Here is a 24,416-nt window from a genome sequence, read left to right as displayed (position 1 = left end):
GGTTGCTGTCACTGCAGAAAACCCTTTGCATCCCCAAAGACAGGATGTTGGAAATGGAAACAGGCTTTTCAGTGCTTTTGTGGCAATCTCAGGATATTCCGCCCTGACTTTAATCCAGAATGTGTGGAGATTTGAAGTTGTCTCATATTTTTAAGGCCACCGGGATTTGTGATCTCAAGCAGTTGATCCTCTTCTAGCACGGACAAAGTCTATTCACCTGGCTTATTCACAAATGGGTCATGGATCCATTCCTTCCTAGTTCAGGGAACTTTGTGGTTGGGAATTAATGCTCAAACTCTATTGAAAGCTGAGATAGGTGATCATGCACCAGCTGGGAGAAAGAAGGCCCTGGCTCAGCCTCTTTCAAAACCTCTGATAACATTTGAAACATGTCAAAAATCCCAGTGTTCACTCATCACCCCCATAATTCCAGTCTGACTTTGAATGCAGCCACTTTATCTGCCGACTTGAACACAGTTGTCATTCTCTCCTGAAGTGACAGATGGAGTTTGTTGAGCAGGTTGAATATGTCACATAAGTAAGCAAGTTTTGCGACCCATTCTGTGTCACTGAAATGTGCTGCCAGTGGTGACTGTTTTTCTAAAAGAAATCTCTAGAGTGGCTCTCATAACTCAAAAACCCTGGCTAGTGAGCCACCTTTAGAGAGCCGTCTCACTTCTAAGAGCAGATGTGCGCGCTCTGTGTCCATCTCCTCACAGCGCTCCGTGAACAGACATAAGTTAAGGGCGTGTACTTTAACGTAGTTGATAATTTGAATCACATCCTGCAAAACGTTGTTTAGTTCAGGTGACATTTTTTGGTTGGCCAGCATTTCTCTATGGATGACACAGTGCGTAGACTCACATTCAGAAGTGACCTCCTTGACGCAAGTAGTGAAACCAGAAAGCCATCAGTCATGGTAGCGGCTCCATCTGTGCATATATTGACACAAAATGACCCATTCAGTTTTCCTGATATGTAATCATTAAGACCTGAGGCCGGGCGCGGTGGCTCACGCCTGTAATCCTAGCACTCCGGGAGGCTGAGGAGCGTGGATTGTTTGAGCTCAGGAGTTCGAAACCAGCCTGAGCAAGAGCGAGACCCCGTCTTTACTAAAAATAGAAAGAAATTATCTGGCCAACTAAAATATATATATAGAAAAAATTAGCCGGGCATGGTGGCACATGCCTGTAGTCCCAGCTACTCGGGAGGCTGAGGCAGTAGGATCGTTTAAGCCCAGGAGTTTGAGGTTGCTGTGAGCTAGGCTGACGCCACGGCACTCACTCTAGCCTGGGCAACAAAGCAAGACTCTGTCTCCAAAAAAAAAAAAAAAGACCTGAATAGTTCTGCAGCTGTGGTACTGGTTGGCAACAAAAGTGCACATATCCTCATACACATCCTCCTGAAAAATATATTGCGGAAAAACAAGCATTGTTGCCTTGTCAACAATGGTACACTTGTCAACCTGGACTGTGTACCATGCTGACTCGTTAATCCTCTCTAACAATTGGGCCTCAATATCCTCTGCTATTTCATGAAGTTATGGTGCTAGCCGAAAGAGGAACACGTGCCACCTTTTGAACTGCACCCTTTCCTAAAAGTTCATGGCAAATGTCCTTAGCAGCAGGCAGGATCAACTCTTCACCAACAGTAAAGGGCTTCTTAGCTTTAGCAATGCGGTTAGCCACTAAGGATCATGCTCTCAGTACAGACACATTTGATAAAGTTCATGAAGTGGTGGCCTTCAATAATTGCTTCTGTTCTCTGTGTTCATGTTTTTTGCCTCTGAAAAACTCCCAAGGTTTTTCTTTTAATGCAGGGTTCTTGGTCTCTATGTGACAAAGCAGTTTTGAAGTTTTCCTGGCCTCAATGGCTAGCCAGTCGCCCCATATTGTACAAAGCTGGCTTGGAGAATGTGATCACCTGTTGCAATGAACCTGCAATTTAAGTAGGAGTCTTAGCATTTTCTTTTTAAATGCAACTTTCATTTTGTTGGCAGTCTTAGAGTCTCCTGCTGTCTCATCACTGGGTCTTTCCCCCTTTTCAAAGAAGCTCTCCATCAACAACATTTGTTACTCATTGTTGCTAGGGTTAGCTTGTTGGCTTACTAAAACCGTGACTGAGACAAGTGCGTGGTGCAGGGCGGGGGAAAGAGGCACAGATGGAAGTAGTAAATAAAATAATGGACGGGCCACACACGGACTAAAATAAGTGTCAGATTCTGACTTAAAGCCTACCACAGATGCACCTGTACAATTGAAGTACATCAACTCACTTGCCACTATAAAGCCTGCCACCAGATGCAGCTCAGTTGTCACTTGCCACTGACTGATAGGGTTCTGATATGAGTCTGCAAGCAATTGATTTATTATGGTCTCTGTGCAGTGAAAATCTGTATTTGCAGCTGCTCCTCAGCGATAGCATCACCACCTCCGCTCCACCTCAGATCATCGAGCCATTTATTGGGTAAACTGGGCTAAAGAGCTGAGACTAAAGTCAGTAATCAAAAAGATGGAATAACCAAACATACTTTCCAAAATAATTTACTAACCATCTATTCTGTGTCACTAGACTTTACACAGCATAACCTCTATGAGTTGAAATACCTCAACTGTACGGGGATAATGCTTGTTCTGTCTTATTTACAAGATCATCCTGAGAACAAAGGAAGAGCTTGTTTGAAGGCACTTATGCCCTTCACCAAAAAAGAGTCCTTCACTTTCCCTAAACACAGGAAAGCACTGAGGGATGAACAGGAACATGGCCTACTCAGCTGGATCATGCAAGTATATGAAAGAGCTTATAAAACTTGAAAGCACTGTCCATTTGAGCACTTTATGTGCCCAGAACAACATATCACCTTATTTAACCTTCAAAACAGCTCTGTGAGGTAGGTACAAATATCTCCAGCTTACATATCACAAAACTGATAAGTAAATTGGTTAAGTAAATTGTTTAAAGTCACCCACCTCTGTCAGGTTCTAAAGCCACCATATACTGCCTTTTCTCTGCAGATACAACAACTGGGAGAGAGAACTAGTAATTGAATTAAAATTCTACGAAAGGAACTATAAATTAAAAGAAATTTTAGCAGGATGACACACAGGCAAAAACACCACATTCTATTTAAATAATACCTTGGTTAGGTCTTCATGTCCTGAGCCGATTCTACAAACTATTAATGTTTATATAAAACTACCTGAGAAAATCGGATGGCATCAAGTTTAAATGCCACACACACAGGCAAACAGCTGATAAACAATCCGGACTTCCGTGTCACCTCCCATTGGCCCGCGGAGGGGAGGTGCCTACAGAGTTGACAGTCACTGGCTAGAATGGCCATTTTTTTCGTTTGCAAACCCCGTCAGAAGAAAGGGACATAACATCCTTGGATCACGGCAACAACAGGAGTCCTGTGCCACGTCTAGGGTGACCAAAAGGTCCTCAAGGCAGTTACAGTGCTGATTCCTAGGGCGTCTATATCCGGGTGGGCAGAAAGCGCATTTCATCTGGCCTGGGAAGATTAGTCTTAATTTGTTGACACACACACAGACACAGCCCAAAACTTAACAACGCGTTTGCTCAAAAAGACACAATACCTGGGCAAAGGCAATTTGGTACAGTAGGAAAAGAACAGAGAACCCTGGAGACCCAGGCGCTAAACTCCGGTTAATCGCTGTGCAAAAATGGGCAAGTTCCCGCCGCTTCTACGTACGGTCTTGACCAACTACACCTGTGCACTCCACTGACCAGGTGGGTGGGGAATCAAACGAGTCACAGAGACCCCTTTCTAATCGTGACCCCAGCGTCATCTCAAGCCTCGCTGCGCTGCTTTAGGGCGCGAGGTGCTCCCCATTCTGAACCCGAGAGGGAGGAGCAGCGAGAGCGGGTTCACCTTCAGCGCCGCTAAGGGCCTTTGAAACGCCTGGTTTCCAGGACTGCGGAGCGCGGAGGATTCCCGCCCTCTCCGGGCCGGGACCCCGGAGCCAGCGGGAGGGTCCCTGAGGGCGCCCCCGGGTGGGAAGGCACCCATCCCCGCGGCCGGCACGCCGACCGGGCCCGGGAAGCCGCTCTGCTCCCCCTAGCGCACCTCCAGCGTGTAGCTCTCGCTGATGCTGCGGTAGCTGCCCCAGGCCTCGGCCCGCGCCGCCTCGTCCACGTTGAGGCGGCTGCACAGCTCGTCGAACCGCTGCTGGGTCTGAGGCGCCGGCGACTCGACGGGCTGCGCGGCGTCCTCCGCCTGCCCGTCGTCGTCCTCCTCCTCCTCCGAAGCTGCCGCCGCCGGAGGGGGAGGCGGGGGCGGCGGGGACTGGTCACCTCCGGACGGCATGGCGCACACCGGGCAGCCGGTCCTCAGATGAAGTGTGGGCCCGGGCCCGCGGCCATTCAAACCGCGAAGGGCCCGCCCGTCGGCCGCCAGCACCGCGACTGCGCCGCCGCCCACTCGCCGGGCCCCTTGCAGGCCCCCGTAGTTGTGAGCACGGCCTGCTGGGAAACGGAGTCCACGCCGGCGGCCCGCGGGGGCCAAAAGGCATGTTTGCAAAAAAAAAAAAAAAAAAGTGAGATCTTGTAGTCTCACTTGGGCTGAAATAAAGGGCTTTCGCATTTTAAGTACATACCTCCCCATCGTGAGACCATTCAGCAAGGCAGACGTTTTTTTTCTGAGGGGGTGGGGCGCTGCAGTCATGCTAGGGACTTGGCCTTAAGCTGCCAGAAGCCTTGCTAGAGCTCGGTCCTCTCAGTGCAGAGCTTTGAAAGGAGTCTTTACGTGCTGAGAGTTCTGTACTTCCCACCATGTGGAGAGAGCCCAGGGCCCCTGGCCCTCAGCTATGCTGAATCAGCCAGTTTGGACGCAGAGCCTCCAGCCTTGAGTCAGGCCGTCCCGTCTGATTCTGTATGAGATGCAGCAGAGAGGAGCCTTCCCGCTGAGCCCTGCCCAAATTGTAGCAATTAAAGTCTGTGGGCAAAAGAAATGATTTTCTTTTTGTCTTAAGTCACTAAGTTTTAGGTTGGCTTGTTATACAGCAATAAATAATCAGAACACTGATTAAGTATAAAATATGTAGATATCGATTATCAGGAAGGAAAATCATTTAATAATTGAATATTTTTCTTGGTAATTTTTTATGCTTCCTCTAATCTCACAACTTTTTTCATTTTTTTAACCTCAAAGAGCTAACATGATGGAAGAATTGACATTAGAGATAGGTTTTAAGTCATAGCCACTTTTGATGATGGAGGTTAACTGACTTGGTCATAGTTTTTGAAAAAGGAGCTAAGAGTTGAAATTACATTCCTAGACTAGTCTTACCAAACATTTCTTTTCCTTATCTTGCCTTCTTCTCCTCCCAGAAGCTGGAATGGCCATCTTGAAACACAAATCTGATCACATCTTCTCCTACCTAAGTGGTTTCCTGCTACTCTTAGCACAAAGTCTACACTTTCCACACCTACAGGTTCTCTCCCTCCTGCCCCTTCATCCTCATTGAAAATTACTCTCTCATTCTTTCCCACCCTTAAATGTCTATTGAATATTCTCATGGCACTTGTTATAACCATAATGAATTATTCACATATTTGTTTCATGTCTGTTGGGTTCTGGGCTGTAACTTCAGTGCCTAATACGGCGTCAAGCATTGAGTTGACTCTCCATAATATTTGTCAAAGGAACGACAGATTATGATCATTGAGACATATCTTCAGATATTTTAGATGTAAAATCCTTACTCTTGTTATGATCTGATAGCCCAATTATCTAAAAATAATTTTTCCTTTGCCTTATACAGTTGTCCCTAATATCTATAGGGGATTGGTTCCAGGACCCCATGAATACCAAAATCCGTGGAGGCTCAAGTCCTTTATATAAAATGGCATAGTATTTGCATATAATCTATGCACATCTTCCCATATACTTTATATCATCTCTAAATTACTTATAATATTTAATACAATGCAAATGGTATTAATAGTTATACTGCATTTTTTATTCAAATTATTTTTACTGTTGTACTATTACTTTTACTGGCTTTTTTTTTTTTTTTTAGTATTTTTTTATCCACAGTTGGTTGAATCCAAGGATACAGAATGCACAGATATGGAGGGCTGACTGTATGTATCATCTTAAAAAAATATGGCTTAACTGTGAAACTTCACATAAATCTTTTATACAACAAAACACAGTGGTCTTTAAACTTTTTGGACTGTTTCCCTAAAGGAATTACCTCCTGACATATTTTAAAGTTGACATCTAAAACTTTTCATTAAAGATTTGATTAGGTGCAGAGGAGGTAATGTCTAGCATTGTAACTATAAACCCTTTAAAAGAAAACTGTTACTAAACTTCAAATATATCTAATGGACTCCAACTCATAGCAATGTGATACTATCATCCATTTAAAAAATACATGAACAACATTTTCTTTATTAAGTTGAAATTTTATGTCATTCCTTTTTCTCCTTTAACTCATATTTCCATTGTACTATTTCTCAAAAATTGTATCCTATTTGTGCTTAACAGTCTTTTATTATCTCTTTCATATTTCCCTTCAGCAAAAATGTACACTCCAATTAAATTTTTCAAGTGTCCTGATTGATTGGTTGATTGAGGCAGGGTCTCACTCTGTCATCCAGGCAGGCTGGAGTACAGTGGTGCCGTCATAGCTCATTGCAACTTGATCTCCAGGGCTGTAGCAATCCCCCTGCCTCAGTCACTCGAGTATAGCTAGGACTACAGGCATGCAACACCATACCCAGGTGATTTTTTTTAAAAAGTTTTTTTGTAGATACAGGGTCTCACTGTGTTACTGAGGCTGGTCTTGAACTCCTGGCCTCAAGCAATCTTCCCACCTCAGTCTCCCAAAATGCTTGGATTACAGGTGTGAGCCACTGTGCCTGGACTTTGATTTTTGATTCTAGTAATTTGAGTCTTTTTTTCTTGATCGGTCTACCTAAAATTTTGTCAATTTTTGATTATCTTAGTCCATTTTCTGTTGCTGTAACAGAATACCACAGACTGGGTCATTTTTAAGAAAAGAAATATATTTCTTACAGTCCTGGAGACCAGGAAGTCCAAGAGCATGGGCACCAACATGTGATGAGAGCCTTTTTGCTGTGTCACAGCATGGCAGAGGGCATCACATGGCAAGTGGGCAAGAGTGTGTCAGCACAGGTCTCTTTCTTCTTCTTATAAAGCCACCAGTCCCATCATGGGGGCCCACCCTGATGACCTTACCTAATGTTAATTACCTCTCAAAGGCCCCCTCTAATCAACATGAATTTGGGGAACACATTCAACCAATGCACTTATCTTTTAAAAGAACCAACTTTTGGTTTTATTAGGTTTCTCTATTTTTCTATTCTCTATTTCATTAATAGTAACTGTTCTAATCTTCATAGTTTTCTTCTGCTTGCTTTGTGTTTAGTTTGATCTTCTTTTTCTAATTTATTAAATGGAAAGTCAGGTTGATTTGAATTTTTTTCTTAATGTAGATAGTTACAGGTATAAATTTCCCTCCATACACTGCTTTGGTTGCATCTCATGTTTTGACATGTTGTATTTTGTTTTCATTCATCAAGATATTTTCTAATTTCCATTGAGATTTCTTCTTTGACCCATTTGTTATTTAAGAGTATGTTGTTTATTTTCCACATATTTGTGAATTTCCAAGCTTTGTCTTTGATTTCTAATTTCATTCTATTGTTAAGTGGAATGTTGAGTAGATATCTCTCAGATTTAGGTGGTTTATAGTGTTGTTCAAGTCTTCAGTGTTCAATTGCCTAGTTGCTCTAGCCATTATTGAAAGTGATTATGTTGAATTGTGTATTTTTCCTTTCAATTGTGTTAATTTTTGCTTCATATATATTGCATCTCTGTTGTTAGGTGCATATATGCTTATAATTGTTATACTTTCTGGTAGATTGTTGAGCTTTTTTTATCATTATAAAATGTTTCTTTAGTAATTTTTTTGTTTTAAAGTTTATCTGCTATTGGTAAAGTCACTCCAGTTTTCTTATGGCTACTGTTTGCATGATATGCAAAACAGAAAAAGTGTCTGTGATATATCATGCATTTATGATATATATGATCTGTATAATTCATAATATATACATTAGATTATGATAAATCCAAGTATGTCAAATCAGTGGAGATATTATAACTATTAATAAATGACACTAGGACACTGAGTTACTCGTTGGAAAAATTTAAATTACAATTCCAATCTTATACTATACGCTACCAAAACAAATTCTAAGTCAACAAAGACAAATATTTTTTAAAAATAAAGAAAACAAAGGTTAACATATATATAATTTGGGAGTGAAAAGACTTCTGTGGAAAAATAAAAAACTGAAGACAAAAGATAGATATTGAAATCACATAAAAATTTTAAATGTGCATATTAAAAAATAAAATTAATATGCAAACTGAGAATTACTATGCAGACTGGGAAAAATATTTACCACTTATATAACAGTATGCAAAGAACAGTTAACCCACAACAGAAGAAATACAAATGGCCTATAAAAAGATATGAAAAGACCTTATTAACATGTTATTGATAATCAAAGAAATATAAACTAAAACAATCTATTTTTTATTCTTTTTTCTTTTTTTTTAAAGCCAGTCTAATTTAGCAGTGAGAGGTTGAATACCAACTTTAGTGACACTAATGTTAATAAGTTCTGATAATCCACTACCATCGGACCAGCTGACAATCTATTTTTTAACTATTAAATTGACAAAGACTTAAAAAAATTATAATGCTCAGTGTTGGCAAAGAGACACAGGAAAAGAGGTAGTATTATGTTCTGCTGTTGGGTTAAAAAATAGTATAATCTTACTGGTGTTAACATTTGAACATAACTATTTCATGACTATTTATTTTAATGAAAGAATCATACATATATGCAAAGATTTAACCATAGACACACTATAGTTTAAATAGCCCTAAACTGAAAAATATCTAAATGTTCAATAACTGGCATTAAAGTATAATACATCTGTACACTGGAATATTAGAAAGCCCTTAAAAATGTTGAAGATTCAATGAAATGGAAAGATTAATCATGATATAGTAATCTTTAAAAAGTAGGTTAAAATGGTATTACAGTATAATTCTATTAATATATAATATGTATATGCAAAGAAAAATTACCCAAAGGTTAACAATGATCTCTGTTAGCATTATGGGGGGTTTTGTTTACTTTGTGCTTCCCTACCCCCTTGGATTTTCTGTCTTTTTTTTGCCTAAGAAACAAAGTTAATTTAAAAAATTATCAAAATATTACTTATGCCTATTAATTTGGCAAAGATTATTTTAAAAGACAATACACAGTATTGGTAAAGATTTGGGGATAAATGGGCATGCAAAAATGTATGCTGCTAATGGTAGTATAAATTGCGACTAACAGCTTCATTGTCAACTTGGCAAAATAATCCAAAATCCTTAAAAACAGAAGTATTTTCAGTTCAGGAATTAAGCAAATTATTGGAGATGGATGCCAAAATGGACATATGAACCCAAATCCTATTTTTAAGTACACAAATAAATTACATCTGTATGAGCTAATACTATGTATTAAGAATCACACTGCAGGATTCTTATTTGACAAAGGACAAAGGTCAGTATATTAAGGGCAATACACTAAATATTATGTATCATAATAATGCTGATTTAATATAAAAACATATTGTATTAGTTTCCTAGGGCTGCCATAACAAATGATCACAAACTAGGTGACTTAAAACAACAGAAATTTATTACCCCACATTTCAGGCCAAAAATCCAAAATCAAGCTATTGGCAGGGTTAGTTCATTCAGGAGGCTATGAAATAGAAATGTTTCTTGCCTCTCTCCTAGCTTCTGGTGGTTGCTGGCAATCCTTGGTGCTCCTTACTTGCAGCTGTATCACTCCAATCTCTGCCTCCTTTGTCACACACATGGCCTTCTTGCCAGCGTTTGTGTATCTTCTCCTCTCATAAGGACACTAGTCATTGGATTTAGGGCCCACCCTAATCCAGTATGACCACAACTTAACTACTTACATCTGCCAAGACCTTATTTCCAAAATAAAGTCACATTCTGAGGTTCTGGGTTGACATGAGTTTTTGAAAGATACTATTTAACCCACTACATGTATGTAACACAGACATACAAAAGACTGGATGTATATATATCAACAGTGTTTATCTCTGATTGGGTTTATGGATAATTTAAGTATATGTTTTTCTGCATTTTAAAATGAATAGCTTATGTACTGAAACTGCATTTATATGGAGATTAAATTGTAAATTCACTGTGTAGGGTGATTATGTGTAGTCAAAAATCACCTTTTTGTTATAAGCTCACAAAATACAGAATACATCATTTACACACAGTATACCTTCTCTCAAAAACATCTAACATAGGCAATTCTTCTTCCAGCACTGGAATAGATGACTGTTCCTGTTCTGGGTGAGAACTAGATGAACTACTAGAAGTAGTTGGCTTGTGTTTATATGCTATGTTGTACAAAACAGAAAAAAAAGATTTTCTAAACATGAAAGTATAGTTCAATGTGTTCAAGTTAAATGGGTATATGATGAGACTCCACTACTTTATGTTTGTAATTGGAGGATAAACTACTTTCTTTTCTTTTCTTTTTTTTTTTTTTTTGAGACAGTGTCTCGCTTTGTTGCCCAGGCTAGAGTGAGTGCCGTGGCGTCAGCCTAGCTCACAGCAACCTCAAACTCCTGGGCTCAAGCAATCCTCCTGCCTCAGCCTCCCAAGTAGCTGGAACTACAGGCATGCGCCACCATGCCCGGCTAATTTTTTCCATGTATTTTTAGTTGTCCAGCTAATTTCCTTCTATTTTTAGTAGAGACGGGGTCTCGCTCTTGCTCAGGCTTGTCTCAAACTCCTGAGCTCAAACAATCTGCCCGCCTCCACCTCCCAGAGTGCTAGGATTATAGGCATGAGCCATTGCGCCTGGCCCTATTTTCTGTAATGTTTATAAAAATCACTACCAATAATGGCAATGAGTTAAGAAAAATTCTTAACAGCAATGGAAAAATAATTATTGATTTCCAAAATATACTTCTTAGAGATTAGGTATGTCTCTGAGTCTTTCTGGAGTTTTTAAAGGTCCAGAAGTAAACTTAATAAAATAACATTTACTTTTTGGCATGGGGTAGAGATTGGGGTTTAAGAATTTGAATTCCAGCACGAAGGAAGCATTTTCTATATTTTGCAACCAACAATATCAATGGGTCGACAATGAAATTAAATCAAACATTGGCAACATTTAAGATGATATTGTGGGCTGGGTGTGGTGGCTCAGGCCTGTTATCCTAGCACTCTCAGAGGCCGAGGCAGGACGATTGCTTGAGGCCAGGAATTTGAGACCAACCTGACCAAGAGCAAGACCCTGTCTCTACAAAAAATAGAAAAATTAGCTGGGTGTAGTGGCGCATGCCTGTAGTCCCAGCTATTTGGGAGTCTGAGGCAGGAAAATGGCTTGGGCCTAGGAGTTTGAGGTTGCAGTGAGCTATGATGACGCCACTGCACTCTAGCCCAGGTGACAGACTAAGACTGTGTCTCAAAAAAATAAAAAAAGATATTGTGGATATAATTATGATTATGGTCAATTTCTGTCTTTTAAAAATTCTTCCAATGCATACTTTCCTTTCAAAGATTTATGACTATAGTTTCTTTCATAACTGAGGATAAATTATACATCAAATTAAATTTAAAAAGTATTGTCATGTATAGAGGCTGACATCATGGGTAGTCAAAGAATATGTTTAATAAAAAATAATTAAACTTCCATTTGCTCTATAGAACATCATAGAAAGTAATTTAATAAATTACAAATGACTTTTTAAGACGTTTGCTCAACTACAGAAAGCAAATTCAGACTACACAAAACACAACTGGTAAATATTGCAAATGTCCAAAAGAAAAATTGGACTAAGACTTGAATCATGAAACCTGAAACAAGGGCTATAAATACAAGGCAATAACAGCTATAATTCTTTTAGTAACTACCAACACATACGTGAATATCCTTTCAACTGCAACTTTAGTATTATGTAATTCTACTGATTTTTTTTCCTTATAACCCTTAACTTTACACAACCATATGTGCATGTTTTTTTTCCTTAACTGATAACTGGATTTTTCCCCAATCAATACTAAATAGAAGTGTCTTCAAACCTAAGAGAATGTTTAAAGTTAATATTAGCCTTAATGCTTTGAGAACTGTAATTGCCTTATTACAGAGAAAGAGAATTACTAGGAAGTTAACCAAATTCATTTGACCATAATTAGGAAAATAGTTTATCTCATAAATTTGATATAAATTAGATTTTAGTGACAAGATCTAGAGATTTTTTTTCCTTTTTTTTTTTTATTGGGGAAAGAAAGGAATAAAGATCATGTGGGTAGAACTAAAGGGAAGAAGAGAAATATGGATGGTACTGAAATACTCCACTGGCAAACTAAGTTAACTGTGTTTGAAAAACTTTGGCTATCTCATAGGTGTATTCTAGTTAAACAAAAGTGCAATACTGCAAAGGGAAGATACTAAATATGTAATATATCATTTCCATGATGAAGAATTGCTACCCACTTCTCCTGGATGGGCATTATAGTGACTATTGCTAAGACATTGCATAAAGGACTATCAATTCAAAGTACTATTTTGGGAAAATACAAAATCAATACAATCCCAATGGAACTTATATAATTTTGTAAATACATATAACACTGTCTCTCTAATAAGGGGTTAGTTATTTTACATACAGAAACATAATTTACTGGTAAAGGTCTTGGAAAACCTAATACAATTGCTTAATTCATGACAAAGCAACAGTTGTCAAAACATACTGAAAGTTATTTTTTCTGTAGGAGAGAATTGGGGTGCTTTCCCCCCTAAATTTATCCCCTTGCAAAAGTTACCACTGACTTATTTGAGTACCAGAAAAATGCTAACATTTATCTCTCCATAGAATGTAAATATTTTTATGTCTAACTCAGTTCTAATTGTTTTAAATGTATATGAAGGTGAACCTGGACCTCTACCGTGTCAGAATAATAGCAGCTTTAGCAGGAGAAATTGTATTACAAATCAATTATCAGACAAATTTTACATGGTAAAGGGTTTTAAGAAATTGAACAGAAGCCTTGGGCTTCATTTTTGTGGTTTACAGGTATAACTTGTACATCTTTTTGAGATTATTCAAAGTGCATTACAAAATGGGCAACTCAGTATATTTAATATAAACTGATAACCCAACACTGATTCTGGGCAACATTCAGTCTGCTTATACCTAGAAACTCAAAATGAATTTAGACGATCTGCATATTACTTTACCACTATTTGTTAATTTTGGAATATTTCCATGACATAAAACACAAATAGAAATCTACACAAATAAAGCAAACAAACAATTTCTTTTACATGAAGTATGCTGTGTTGAAAGTTCTTTTCAGTGGCATTTCATGAGTTTGCCTTTTCTGAACCCTGGAAACAGACATTACTCATCTGAGACATAATTATTTCTAATAGGAGGCCAAACTTTGAAAAGTTAAAACTAAGTATGTCTATAGGGTGCCAAAGTCACTTGACACAGGATTATTTTATGACTTAATTTTACTGATATCTGAGTTAAGTTCAGCAAAAAGCAAGTCATATTTCTTGCCAGATTAACATGATATATAGGATGTGTTTAAAAAACCCCTGAAAACAAGTACAGAATTAGAAACGAATGTAAACTTCCTAAACTAACTCAGCTGAGGTAACAGGTAGCCAGTTAAATTGGCTGATTGGGAAACTTATTTCTTCTTTAAAACATACTTGTACCTGAATTGGAAACATCAGCAGTGCATCACAACACTAGAGCATTTTCATGTAATTAAAGCAATGGATGGTGATGTAGATTCTACAGCTTTCATGACATTCATTAGCTGCCCAAATTATTGCTGAGTTTTGATCTGTAAATTATAGGTGTCAAGGAGGCTGTAAAACTATATTCAAATTAAATCAGTAATATGCATAAAGTATTCTGTGTTCACTGCAAATATATTAAATATACAACTCTTATTGAGCATAATTTTCATAAAATTAACCCCCAACAAAATTATAATGCCTTTTGTTGTAATTTTACACCTTTATGTATTTGATAGTACATACGAGTTCAGAAACTTATGAATCTTAAGAAATAGTACATGCAAAACGTCTCTGAAAGCAGTTTGCACTTCTAAACAAATAACTGAAATGTTCGGTCAGTAAGTTATTGATGCACTCAACACTGGGGTATTTACAATTAATAATTAAAGAAAAAAATCCAAAATCAGTTCATAATTTAATGCAGAGTCTGGGAATCAGTCTTCATTACTAGAATCTGAATCCTCAGATGATGATGATGTACTATCAGAGCCCGATGAAGCATCAGCTTTCTCTGAACCCTCATCTGTGCTGTTTTCATTGAGAGGACTTGGTTCAGTACCCCCTTTGTCTTCCTGATCTCTAACTCTGGAATCTTCTTCCTTTACTTCTACAGACTTAGATGAGCCTAAGTCGCTGTTTTTGTTTTTCTGTACATCAAAAGTATTGGACTGGGACAAAGTTGGAATATGAAGATTAAGGCCTGGAGTGAGAAGCATCCCTGGGTAAAGTATGTTAGATAGTAATAGTGGGTTAAGAGCTAATGGGTTGGCAGCTGCAGCTGTATTTAATGCAGCAGTAGCGGATGTTGAAGGAGAACTCGACACAGAGTTTTCTCCACCATGCTCTGAACTTTGGCTCTCTGTCCTTTCTTTTTTTCCTTCTGGCTCCTTAGAGTCATTTCCCTTTTTCTCTTCTGTCCCAGATTCTGTAGGCTTTGTCAGGAGTCCTCCCATGCCCAACAGATTTGGTAATCCAGCCATTCCTGACAGTAGCACGGGGAACATAGCAGCCACGTTTTTAGCTTCTCCTCCAGAGGAAAGGCCAGCAGGCATTCCCATCAGCCCTGCAGTTACTTGCAGTGACTGCAAGTTTTGTAGGTTTTGTTGTAAGGCCTGAAGAGTTGTGAGATCCACACCTGGAAGTAATCCATTGGCTAACAAAGGATTGCCTGAAACACTGGTGGCAGATGCAGCTGCTGCTACTGTGGCCTTCGCGACTCCACTTTTAGGCCGTCTCCCCCGCCTGCTCACTTCCTCTCTCACAACGGGACCAGTGAGTATACGTTCATACATGCTTTCTGGAAGAAATCCCTGGAAGTAACATATATTCATTAATAGTAGCTACATAAAACAAAATCAATAGCTATTAGCTCATCATGTAAATACCCTATTAAATATAGGTAATTATTTGTAAATTGATTCTGTATTGATATAGCTCTTCCACTTTCCATTTTATCATAGGATAATGGAGTAGAAAGAGGCTGTTAGCCTTCCTCCATATTGTGAGACATAAGTTTGTAGAATAGTGCTAGAAAACATAGGGTCCAAAGAAATTTTTTCATGGGTCTTCCATAACCCTTACATGTTTCATATCAGCACTTGTTCTAGAAGACCAAAGAAGTGGCCCCCTTCTCATTGGGAAGAACAATAAAGAAAGGATAGGGGAAGTGAAAGGTGAAGGTTAAAACGAGATGCCTCACATGGATTTTTCAACTGTCACTTTGGGAATAAGGGAGATAGAGCCAAGCTGAAAAAGATACTTAGAAGAGGGAGAGATCACCTGGCTCAGAACAGCAGTAACACCTGCAGACTGGGAACCACAGAGTCCAGGAAAAGGACGAGCAAACTATGCTACTTTCATGTAATTCTCCCATGATTTTCTGGTTCATGGAATATTTTATTAATTCTTAACGTAAAAATCAATCTAAGATATAACTGAATGGCATCTAATTTTTTAAATGATGTATGAGTTAGTATTTGTGAAATACTCACAGACTGCTTAACAACATCTCCCCATTCAGGAGCTACTCCATATTCTGAATTTTCTTTTAGAAATCTACATAAATCTTTCAAAGGGGGAGCAAATGCACCTCCAACCTATAAATGAAAAATAGATTGTTAAATACTCAAAACACTATTAAATATGAAACTATTTCTTGCTTTTATTCTATGTTCTATAGTTTATTTCTTTAAAATATGTACTTTTTGAACCACCTTCAATCATCTTTATGATATTAAAAAGGACCACCACAACCCATATGGATATTGATATACTATATAAACATGTGGGTAATGTAAATTTTAAATGTTTTGAGTCCAATAACTGGAATATTAAACTGAATAACTACCATTTACTGTGTACTTCCTATGTTGGATAGGCAGTATAGCCTAGTTAAGAGTACACTCTGTGGAGTCAGACTTACCAGCTATGTGAATTCGAGCAAATCAGTAAATCCCTTAGAGCCTCAGTTTTCTGATCTGTAAAACGGGGATAACGATAATACTTCCCTCATAGGGTTTTATCAAGATAACGTGAGACAATTCAAGTGCCTTAGCATAATGCCTGGCACGTAATAAATATAAGTTATTCTTATATGCCTAGTATTGTGCTAAGGACTTTACATGTATAACTTATTTTAGTTCTCACTACATCCTTCTTAGATAATATTATTTCTATTTTTCAAAGGAAGGAACTGAGCCTCAGAGAATTTACGTAATTTGCCTAAAGTCAGCTAATAAATGTTAGGGTCAGGATTCAAACCCAGGTCTCAAAAACCCATATTCTTATCTATTACGTATATTGACACCCTGAAGTACTTTGTATGTGAAAAGTGATAAAACCAACCAATCATAAGGAAATTAAAAAAATAAAAAACACTACATATGATAATTAGTATGACATGGAGACAAAATATTATTTTAAGTTTAAATTAAGAATATTATATTTGGAAAATGATTTACAGTTACCAATTTAATGGCCCTTTGGAATCTAAAGAATGTCTTAATTCCTTCTTCCATACCCCATTAAATCAATTAATACTATATCTTGATAGGATATAGATGGTATTTAATATGGTCAGTTATATTACCTGCAAATATTCTTATCTAGTATTCTTATATTCTTTACTTAGTCTCTGTAATTTCTGTTGCCTTCTCCTTTTTATTATCTCCTTCATTAAGCTTCAATTTAAACTGGAGGCCCCCTTGGGGGTTTATGAGAATTTAATAGGTATTCTTTTCCTTAGTAACTCATCAATCCGTAAGCCTCTACCCTACAGATTCAAGACAATAAAGAACCCTAACAAATTAAGGGAAATGAACAGGCCCCTTATGAAGTTACAATAATTAAAAATAAAATTTAGAATGTTTAATTTCAAACATAACAAGTAAAAATTCAAAACTGTTTCATTTCCTTAAAACTGGCTAAGACAAATTCATTCACGATATTTAGTAAGAACTTTTGGTGTAAGATGAAGTGCAAAGATTTGTAACACAATCTGTGCAAGCACAAAATTTAAGTAAAATGCTACTAAAATGTCACCTTGCTCTTTCTCTAAGGCATCTATGTTATCACTTTAAAATGCTAACAAAAGCTGAATAAGCTATCTCTGCAAAATTGGGGGAAAAATTAGCATTAATTTTAAAGAGTTGGTGTATACAATATTAAAACTATTTTAAAAACAGTTTTCTTGGCCAGGCACAGTGGCTCATGCCTGTGATCTCAGCACTTTGGGAGGACAGGCAGGAGGATCACTTGAGGCCAGGAGTTCAAGACCAGCCCGGTCAACACAGTGAGACTTTGTCTCTACAAATAATAATAATAAAAGAAAAAAATTGGCTGCACATGATGATGGTGCACGCCTGTAGTCCCAGCTACTCAGGAGGTTGAGGCGGGAGGATCCCTTGAGCCCAGGAATTTGAGGTTGCAGTGAGGTATGATTGTCCCTCTGTAATCCAGCCAGGGCAATAAAGCAATACCCTGTCTCTTAAAAAAAAAAAAAAAGTCTTCTTCTAATTCTAATATACCTTATGAGAAATTCAAATATTTTTATGTATTTTTATCCCACCAATGAGGACATTTAACAGAGAGTAAATCATAACGAAGGAATTAACATGATCTATGTAAGGTATTGATAATTTAGTTTGTGAACAAAAGAACTCAGTGAGAAATTTGATGTTTGTATTGAAGCCAGTTGTTCTTTCTTATTTATTTTGTTACTTATGAGAATAACAGTGTGTCAAAAATATACATTTGCAAAATGGTGTCACAAGTCTTCTGTCTTGTACTTTGTGAGTTAAAAGAGATAGATACCAATCCAAATGTAAAACGATTGGAGGAAACAAATGTTGAGCCATATCTGGTTCAAAAAGAGACTTCAGAGAAACCTCAACCCTTACAATTTATCAATCAGTAAAACAAGAAGATAAGCACAAAAGTACCATTAGTCTACAAGTTACCTTTAAGACATTTTATTTTCATCTACCAGAAAATTACATAATGTACTGATTTTGACGTATTACATAAAGTGACAAGAAACTTTAAGGCCATCTCATGGAAAAATCCAGCAATAAATATATAAATTTATGATGCTTATGATATCTCCATAGATGAGAGTTTCTCAGCCTTTGCACCTTTTGGATTGGTACTGATGTGTGTGTGGGGGTGTCCTATTGTAAGAAGTGTAGCAGCATCTCTGGCTTCTACCCACCAGATGCCAGCAGCATTCCCTCCCAATCACCTCCCCACCCTGCTGAGTTGTGGCTACTAAAAATGTTTCCAAACATTGCCAAATGTCCCCTGATGGGCAAAATCACCTCTGATGAGAACCACTGCCTTGGGTACAGTGCTGTTGTGCAAAGGTACAACAATATGCAATGGCACTGCTTAGACACAGATATGTTAAGTGATTTATTTTATTTAATGATTTAGACAATGATGTGGGATTTTAAATTATAAGGCATAAAATTATAGTCCACCTCTTTTCCCACAAATCTGCTAAAGTCAACCCCATTTCCAGGTCTGTTAGAAAATACTCCTGCATAATGAAATAGTGTTCTAGAGATCTCTTAAATAGTGGCTCAATATAAAAGATTAACAACAAACATTTAATTACCTTTCTAGCATTTCTTCTGTTAATCAGTTGAACACGTTCTTCTCCAGTGAGACTATTAATATCTAATTTGTTGGGGTTTCTGCAACGATGCCTTTTTTGTTTGGGCCTTCCCTCATGAAGCTGCATTCTCTAAAATACATAGACAAAGAAAACGTCTTTAAAATCTTTGTGCAAAATTACTCAAAATATTACAAACGAGCCTATCCAAGTAATTTAATCCTACATTATATAGAAGCATTTACCATTTAGTTATTTACACTTTAAAAATATTTAAATTTTTAGGTTTGATGCAATTCTGATCAAAATACCAATGTCATTTTCCACAGAATTAGAAAAAACATGGATGGGCATGCTTGTAGTTTTGACTCAGGTGGTGCAAAGGCAATTTATTGTGACTAAAACATTTGTGCTCCCATAATATTCTGAAATAAAAAATAAATAAATAAAAAATAAAAATACAGTAATGAGGCACTCAAAAAAAGAAAAAAAGAAAAGAAAAAACAATCCTAAAATTCTGAAAGACCACAAATAACCAAAGCAATCCTAAACAAAAAGAATAATCCGGAGGCATCACCTTACCCAACTTCAAATTATACTACAAGGTGATAGTAACCAAAAGAGCATGGTACTGGTGAAAAGTAGACACATAGAACAATGGAACGAAGATAGAGAACCTGGGAATAAAACCATACACCTACAACCAACGGATCTTTGACAAAGCAGACAAAAACAAACACTGGGGAAAGGATACCCTATTCAATAAGCGGTGCTGGGAAAATTAAGTAAACTCATGAAGAAGAATGCAACTGCATCCTTCTCTCTCACTATGCATAAAAATGAACTCAAGATGAATTAAAGATTTAAACTACCCTTGACATTGACCTAGAATAAAGAATTTATGACTAAGACCCCAAAGGCAAATGCCACAAAAGCAAAAATAAATAAATGGGACTTAAACTAAAAAGCTTTCACACAGCAAAAGAAATAATCAACAGTAAACAACCTACAGAATGGGAGAAAATATTCACAAGCTATATATCTGACAAAGGGCTCATATCCAGAATCTATAAGGAACTCAAACAAATCAAGAAAAAAACAACCCTATTAAAAAGTGGCCAAAAGACATGAACAGACACTTTTCAAAAGAAGAGGAAAAAACAGCCAAAAAACATGAAAAAATGCTCAATATGACTAATCATCAGGGAAATGCGAATCAAAACCATAATGAGATACCCCTTTACTCCGTGAGAATGGCCATTATTAAAAAGTAAAAAAACAATAGCTGTTAGCAAGGATGCGGTAAAAAGAGAATGCTTATACACCATTGGTGGGAATGTAAATACAACCTCTATGGAAAACAGCATAGAGATTTCCCAAAGAACGAAAAGTAGATCTACCATTCAATCCAGCAAAAATCTCACTACTGGGGATTTACCCAAAGGAGAAGTCATTTTATAAAAAGGACACCTGCACTCATATGTTTATCGCAATGCAATTCACAATTGCAAAGATATGGAGCCAACCCAAGTGCCCATTGACTGAGATAAGTGGATAAAGAAAATGTGGTATATATACACCATGGAAAACTACTGAGCCATGAAAAGGAATTAAATAATGTCTTTTGCAACAACTTGGCTAGAACTGGAGGCCATTGTCTTAAGCGAAATAACCCAGGAACAAAAAACCAAACACGGCATGTTTGGTTATAAGTGGGAGCTAAGCAATGGGTATACATGGTCATACAAAGTGACATAATTGACATTGGAGACTCAGAAGTGGGAGGATGGAAGGGGTGCAAGATGAAAAATCACCTACTGAGTACAATGTACACTACTCAGGTGACAGGTACATTAAAAGCCCAGACTTCTCCACTATACAATTGATCCATGTAACAAAAATCCATTTGTACCTGCTAAATCTATTAAAATAAAATCTAAAAAAATATTTAAACTTTAAATATTTTAATAAGAAGTACTGCATAAATCTTTTCTTCAAATTATGCATTTAAAAAATTATTCAAGGCCATCACAATGATGGCTCTATATGGAAGTAGTGTCCTTCCATTGGCTCTTGACGAGCAAGATTTTGTTAGTCTATTTTCTTAAAAGACCATCATATTCCTAGAGTGATACCTGAAGGGGTTACCAATGATGTTGGAGCTGTTTCTTTGCTTTCTCTTCTGGTAAGTTTCTTTACTTATTGTATAGTTATTTTTCCTCTGATAAGTTTCTCCAGTAGGTAATTCTTCATCCTGCACCCTCTTCCTAGCCTCCCCCTTCTGAGTCTCTAATGTCCATTATGTCACTTCGTATGACCATGCATACCCATTGTTTAGCTCTCACTTATAAGTGAGAACCTGGGGTGTTTGTTTTTATGTTCCTGGGTTATTTCAATTAGGATAATGGCCTCCAGTTCCATCCAAGTTGCTGCAAAAGACATTATTTAATTCCTTTTCAAGGCTGAGTAGTATTCCATGGTATGTATATACCAATTTTCTTTTCTTTTCTTTCTTTTTTTTTTTTTGAGACAGAGTCTCGCTCTGTCACCCTGGCCAGAGTGCCGTGGCGTCAGCCTAGCTCATAGCAACCTCAAACTCCTGGGCTCAAGCAATCCTTCTGCCTCAGCCTCCCAAGTAACTGGGACTACAGGCATGCGCCACCATGCCCGACTAATTTTTTCTCTATATATTTTTAGCTGTCCATATAATTTCTTTCTATTTTTAGTAGAGACAGGGTCTCGCTCTTGCTCAGGCTGGTCTCGAACTCCTGAGCTCAAATAATCCACCTGCCTCGGCCTCCCAGAGTGCTAGGATTACAGGTGTGAGCCACCACGCCTGGCCTACCAATTTTCTTTATCCACGTATAAGACTTTCATTGTGCTGTGACAATTTATAATTTATTCTAGCGGCTTTCATTTCTCTTCATCTCACTACTTGTTTTTATCATTTTTTCTCATGTAATCCTCACAATACTAAAAGGTATTCTTATTTTACAAATGGGGAATCAAGGCTCAGATTTGTTATCTTCCTCAAGGTCATACAGCTAACATACAGCAGAGCCAAATTAAGAAAACATAGGTGGCAAACACTCTTTTTTTTTTTTTCTTTTTTGAGACAGAGTCTCGCTCTGTTGCCCGGGCTAGAGTGCCGTGGTGTCAGCCCAGCTCACAGCAATCCCAAACTCCTGGGCTCAAGCAATCCCCCTGCCTCAGCCTCCCAGGCAGCCGAGACCACAGGCATGTGTCACCATGCCCGGCCAATTCCTCTATATACATTTTTAGCTGTCCATACAATCTCCCTCCACTTCCAGTAGAGACGGGGTCTCGCTCCCGCTTAGGCTGGTCTCGAACTCCTGAGCTCAAACAATCCGCCCGTCTTGGCCTCCCAGAGTGGTAGGATTACAGGCGTGAGCCACCGCGCCCGTGGCAAACACTCTTTCCAATAAACCACACTACTAATCTGTACAACTGTTAAGAAAGCAGTGCTTAATGTTTGTAGCTATTTTCAACCAATCAGAACATTGCAAGAAACTCTTCAATATGACATAAGAGTCCTGCCACAGCCTGAACCTATTCTGCTCACCTTTTCTATTGATTTGCTATTACCCACTCATTCCTCCACGTTCTCTGGAATGTCAGATTTATTCCATTTTACGAATATGCCTTATAGTTATATTCTTTTAACTGTCTTCATAATTCTTTTTTTAAATATTTATTTCTTCTAGGAAAATCATGATTAACTACACAATTCTTATATAATGCCTAAAATATCCTTCTTTTGTGTTAGCCTGCTCAATGCCCTCTTTTTTCATCCACTAGTAAAATGTCAGCTCTATTTTCTATCTTTCCGCAGATATTTTACTCTGCTTAAGCAGAGTTGTTTTTATATCTGTTCCCATGACACTTTATACACACCTCTATTACATTCTACACCATGTTATAATTATTTAGCTTCAGAGCTATTACAATAGAGTATGAGAGCCAAGAAATCATTAATGTAAAGTATCCTTGGGAAGGCAGAAAAATTATATATTCTTTAGTAGATGGAACAGATACTGCCCTTTAAAAAAAGTTTTATTTAAAATCTTATAATAAAGTTATACAAAACATTATGATAAAAGGTTTATCTGAAGTGAAAATGATGAATGGATATAAAAATTTAATAAACTCTTTTGCAGTTAAAAAGAGAAAGGTATGATAATCCTTCCAAGCCTATGGTATAAATGTCATGAGGGCAAGAACTTTATATTGTTTACTATTACATCCTCAATCCCTTAAAATAGTAATAGTACATAGTAGTAATGCAATAAAGGTTGACTAGGTAAATGAATGTTATTTTCTAATACGTTAAATTATAGGGTTAAACTAATGATTCTCATTATTTTTAGAATTGAAGTATTTGCCCTGTGATTGCCCATTACATTTAGAGAATACCTCTCCCCTCATAAGAGAATTACTTGGCATTTATTTTTTTAATTTTATTTTATTTTTTGAGATGAGGTCTCACTGTCACCTAGGCTGGACTACAGTGGCACAATCATAGCTCACTGAAGCCTTGAATTCCTGGGCAGAAGCGATCCTCCTGCCTCAGCCTCCCAAAGTACTGGGATTCCAGGCCTGAGCCACCATGCCTGGCCCATCTTCTTTTTTAATCAAAAGGAATTAAATAAAACCTTGAGAATTTGTGGCATCCTTTGAGTAAACTAGGAATATGAAGGGCAACTAAAAGCCAAGACTCAGGCTCTCTGTTTTATACTATTGGGTTGTTTCCTGGTGACAACACCAGCAATATAAAATACTGCATCTAAATATATTAATATAGACACAAAGACCATTCTGGGACTGGAGATTTTGTATTTCCTTTTCATGAAAAAAAATAACAAGGCAATTAATGTTTTTTCCTGTTAATAAATAATCACTTTACCTTTATACAGTACTTTTTATTTTTCAAAAGATTTTCATTGGCACAGTGGTTCATGCCTGTAATCCTAGCACTTTGGGAGGCTGAGGAGGGAAGATTGCTTGAGGCCAGGAGATTGAGACCAGCCTGAACAAGAGTGAAACCCCATCTCTACAAAAAAATAGAAAAATTAGCTGGGCATGGTGGCATGTGCCTGTAGTCCCAGCTACTTAGGAGGCGGAGGCAGGAGGACTGCATGAGCCCAGGAGTTGAAGGCTGCAGTGAGCTATGATCATGCCACAACACTGTAGCCTGGGTGACAGAGTGAGACCCTGTCTAAATTAAAAAAAAAAAAAGAAAAGAAAAGAAAAGAAAAAGATTTTCATTTTAAAATCATAGATTTAATAAATATTTTCAAGGAGCAGGATACTATTCTGTGTATCAGGAAATACGTGCTTATTCTGGGGATACAAAAGT

General features: G+C 37.7%; 1 protein-coding gene across 7 annotated transcripts in view; it reads right to left on the bottom strand.

The window, feature by feature from the left end:
• Positions 1-11,764: 11,764 nt before the first annotated feature.
• The window catches only part of CHD9 (chromodomain helicase DNA binding protein 9), a 230,199-nt gene continuing 217,547 nt past the window's right edge, over positions 11,765-24,416 (bottom strand). For all 7 annotated transcript variants that reach the window (XM_045533756.1, XM_045533761.1, XM_045533759.1 and 4 more), the window contains 3 exons: positions 19,043-19,171; positions 15,921-16,025; positions 11,765-15,239 (listed from right to left, as the gene is read on the bottom strand). In XM_045533756.1, the coding sequence (XP_045389712.1) occupies positions 14,364-15,239; positions 15,921-16,025; positions 19,043-19,171 (1,110 nt within the window). In that variant the 3' untranslated portion in view covers positions 11,765-14,363. The remainder of the gene's footprint in view (positions 15,240-15,920; positions 16,026-19,042; positions 19,172-24,416) is intronic.

The sequence above is a fragment of the Lemur catta genome, chromosome 20 (genome assembly GCF_020740605.2).
Source record: "Lemur catta isolate mLemCat1 chromosome 20, mLemCat1.pri, whole genome shotgun sequence".
NCBI classification, from domain to species: domain Eukaryota; kingdom Metazoa; phylum Chordata; class Mammalia; order Primates; family Lemuridae; genus Lemur; species Lemur catta.
This window is presented reverse-complemented; position numbering and strand designations above follow the sequence as displayed.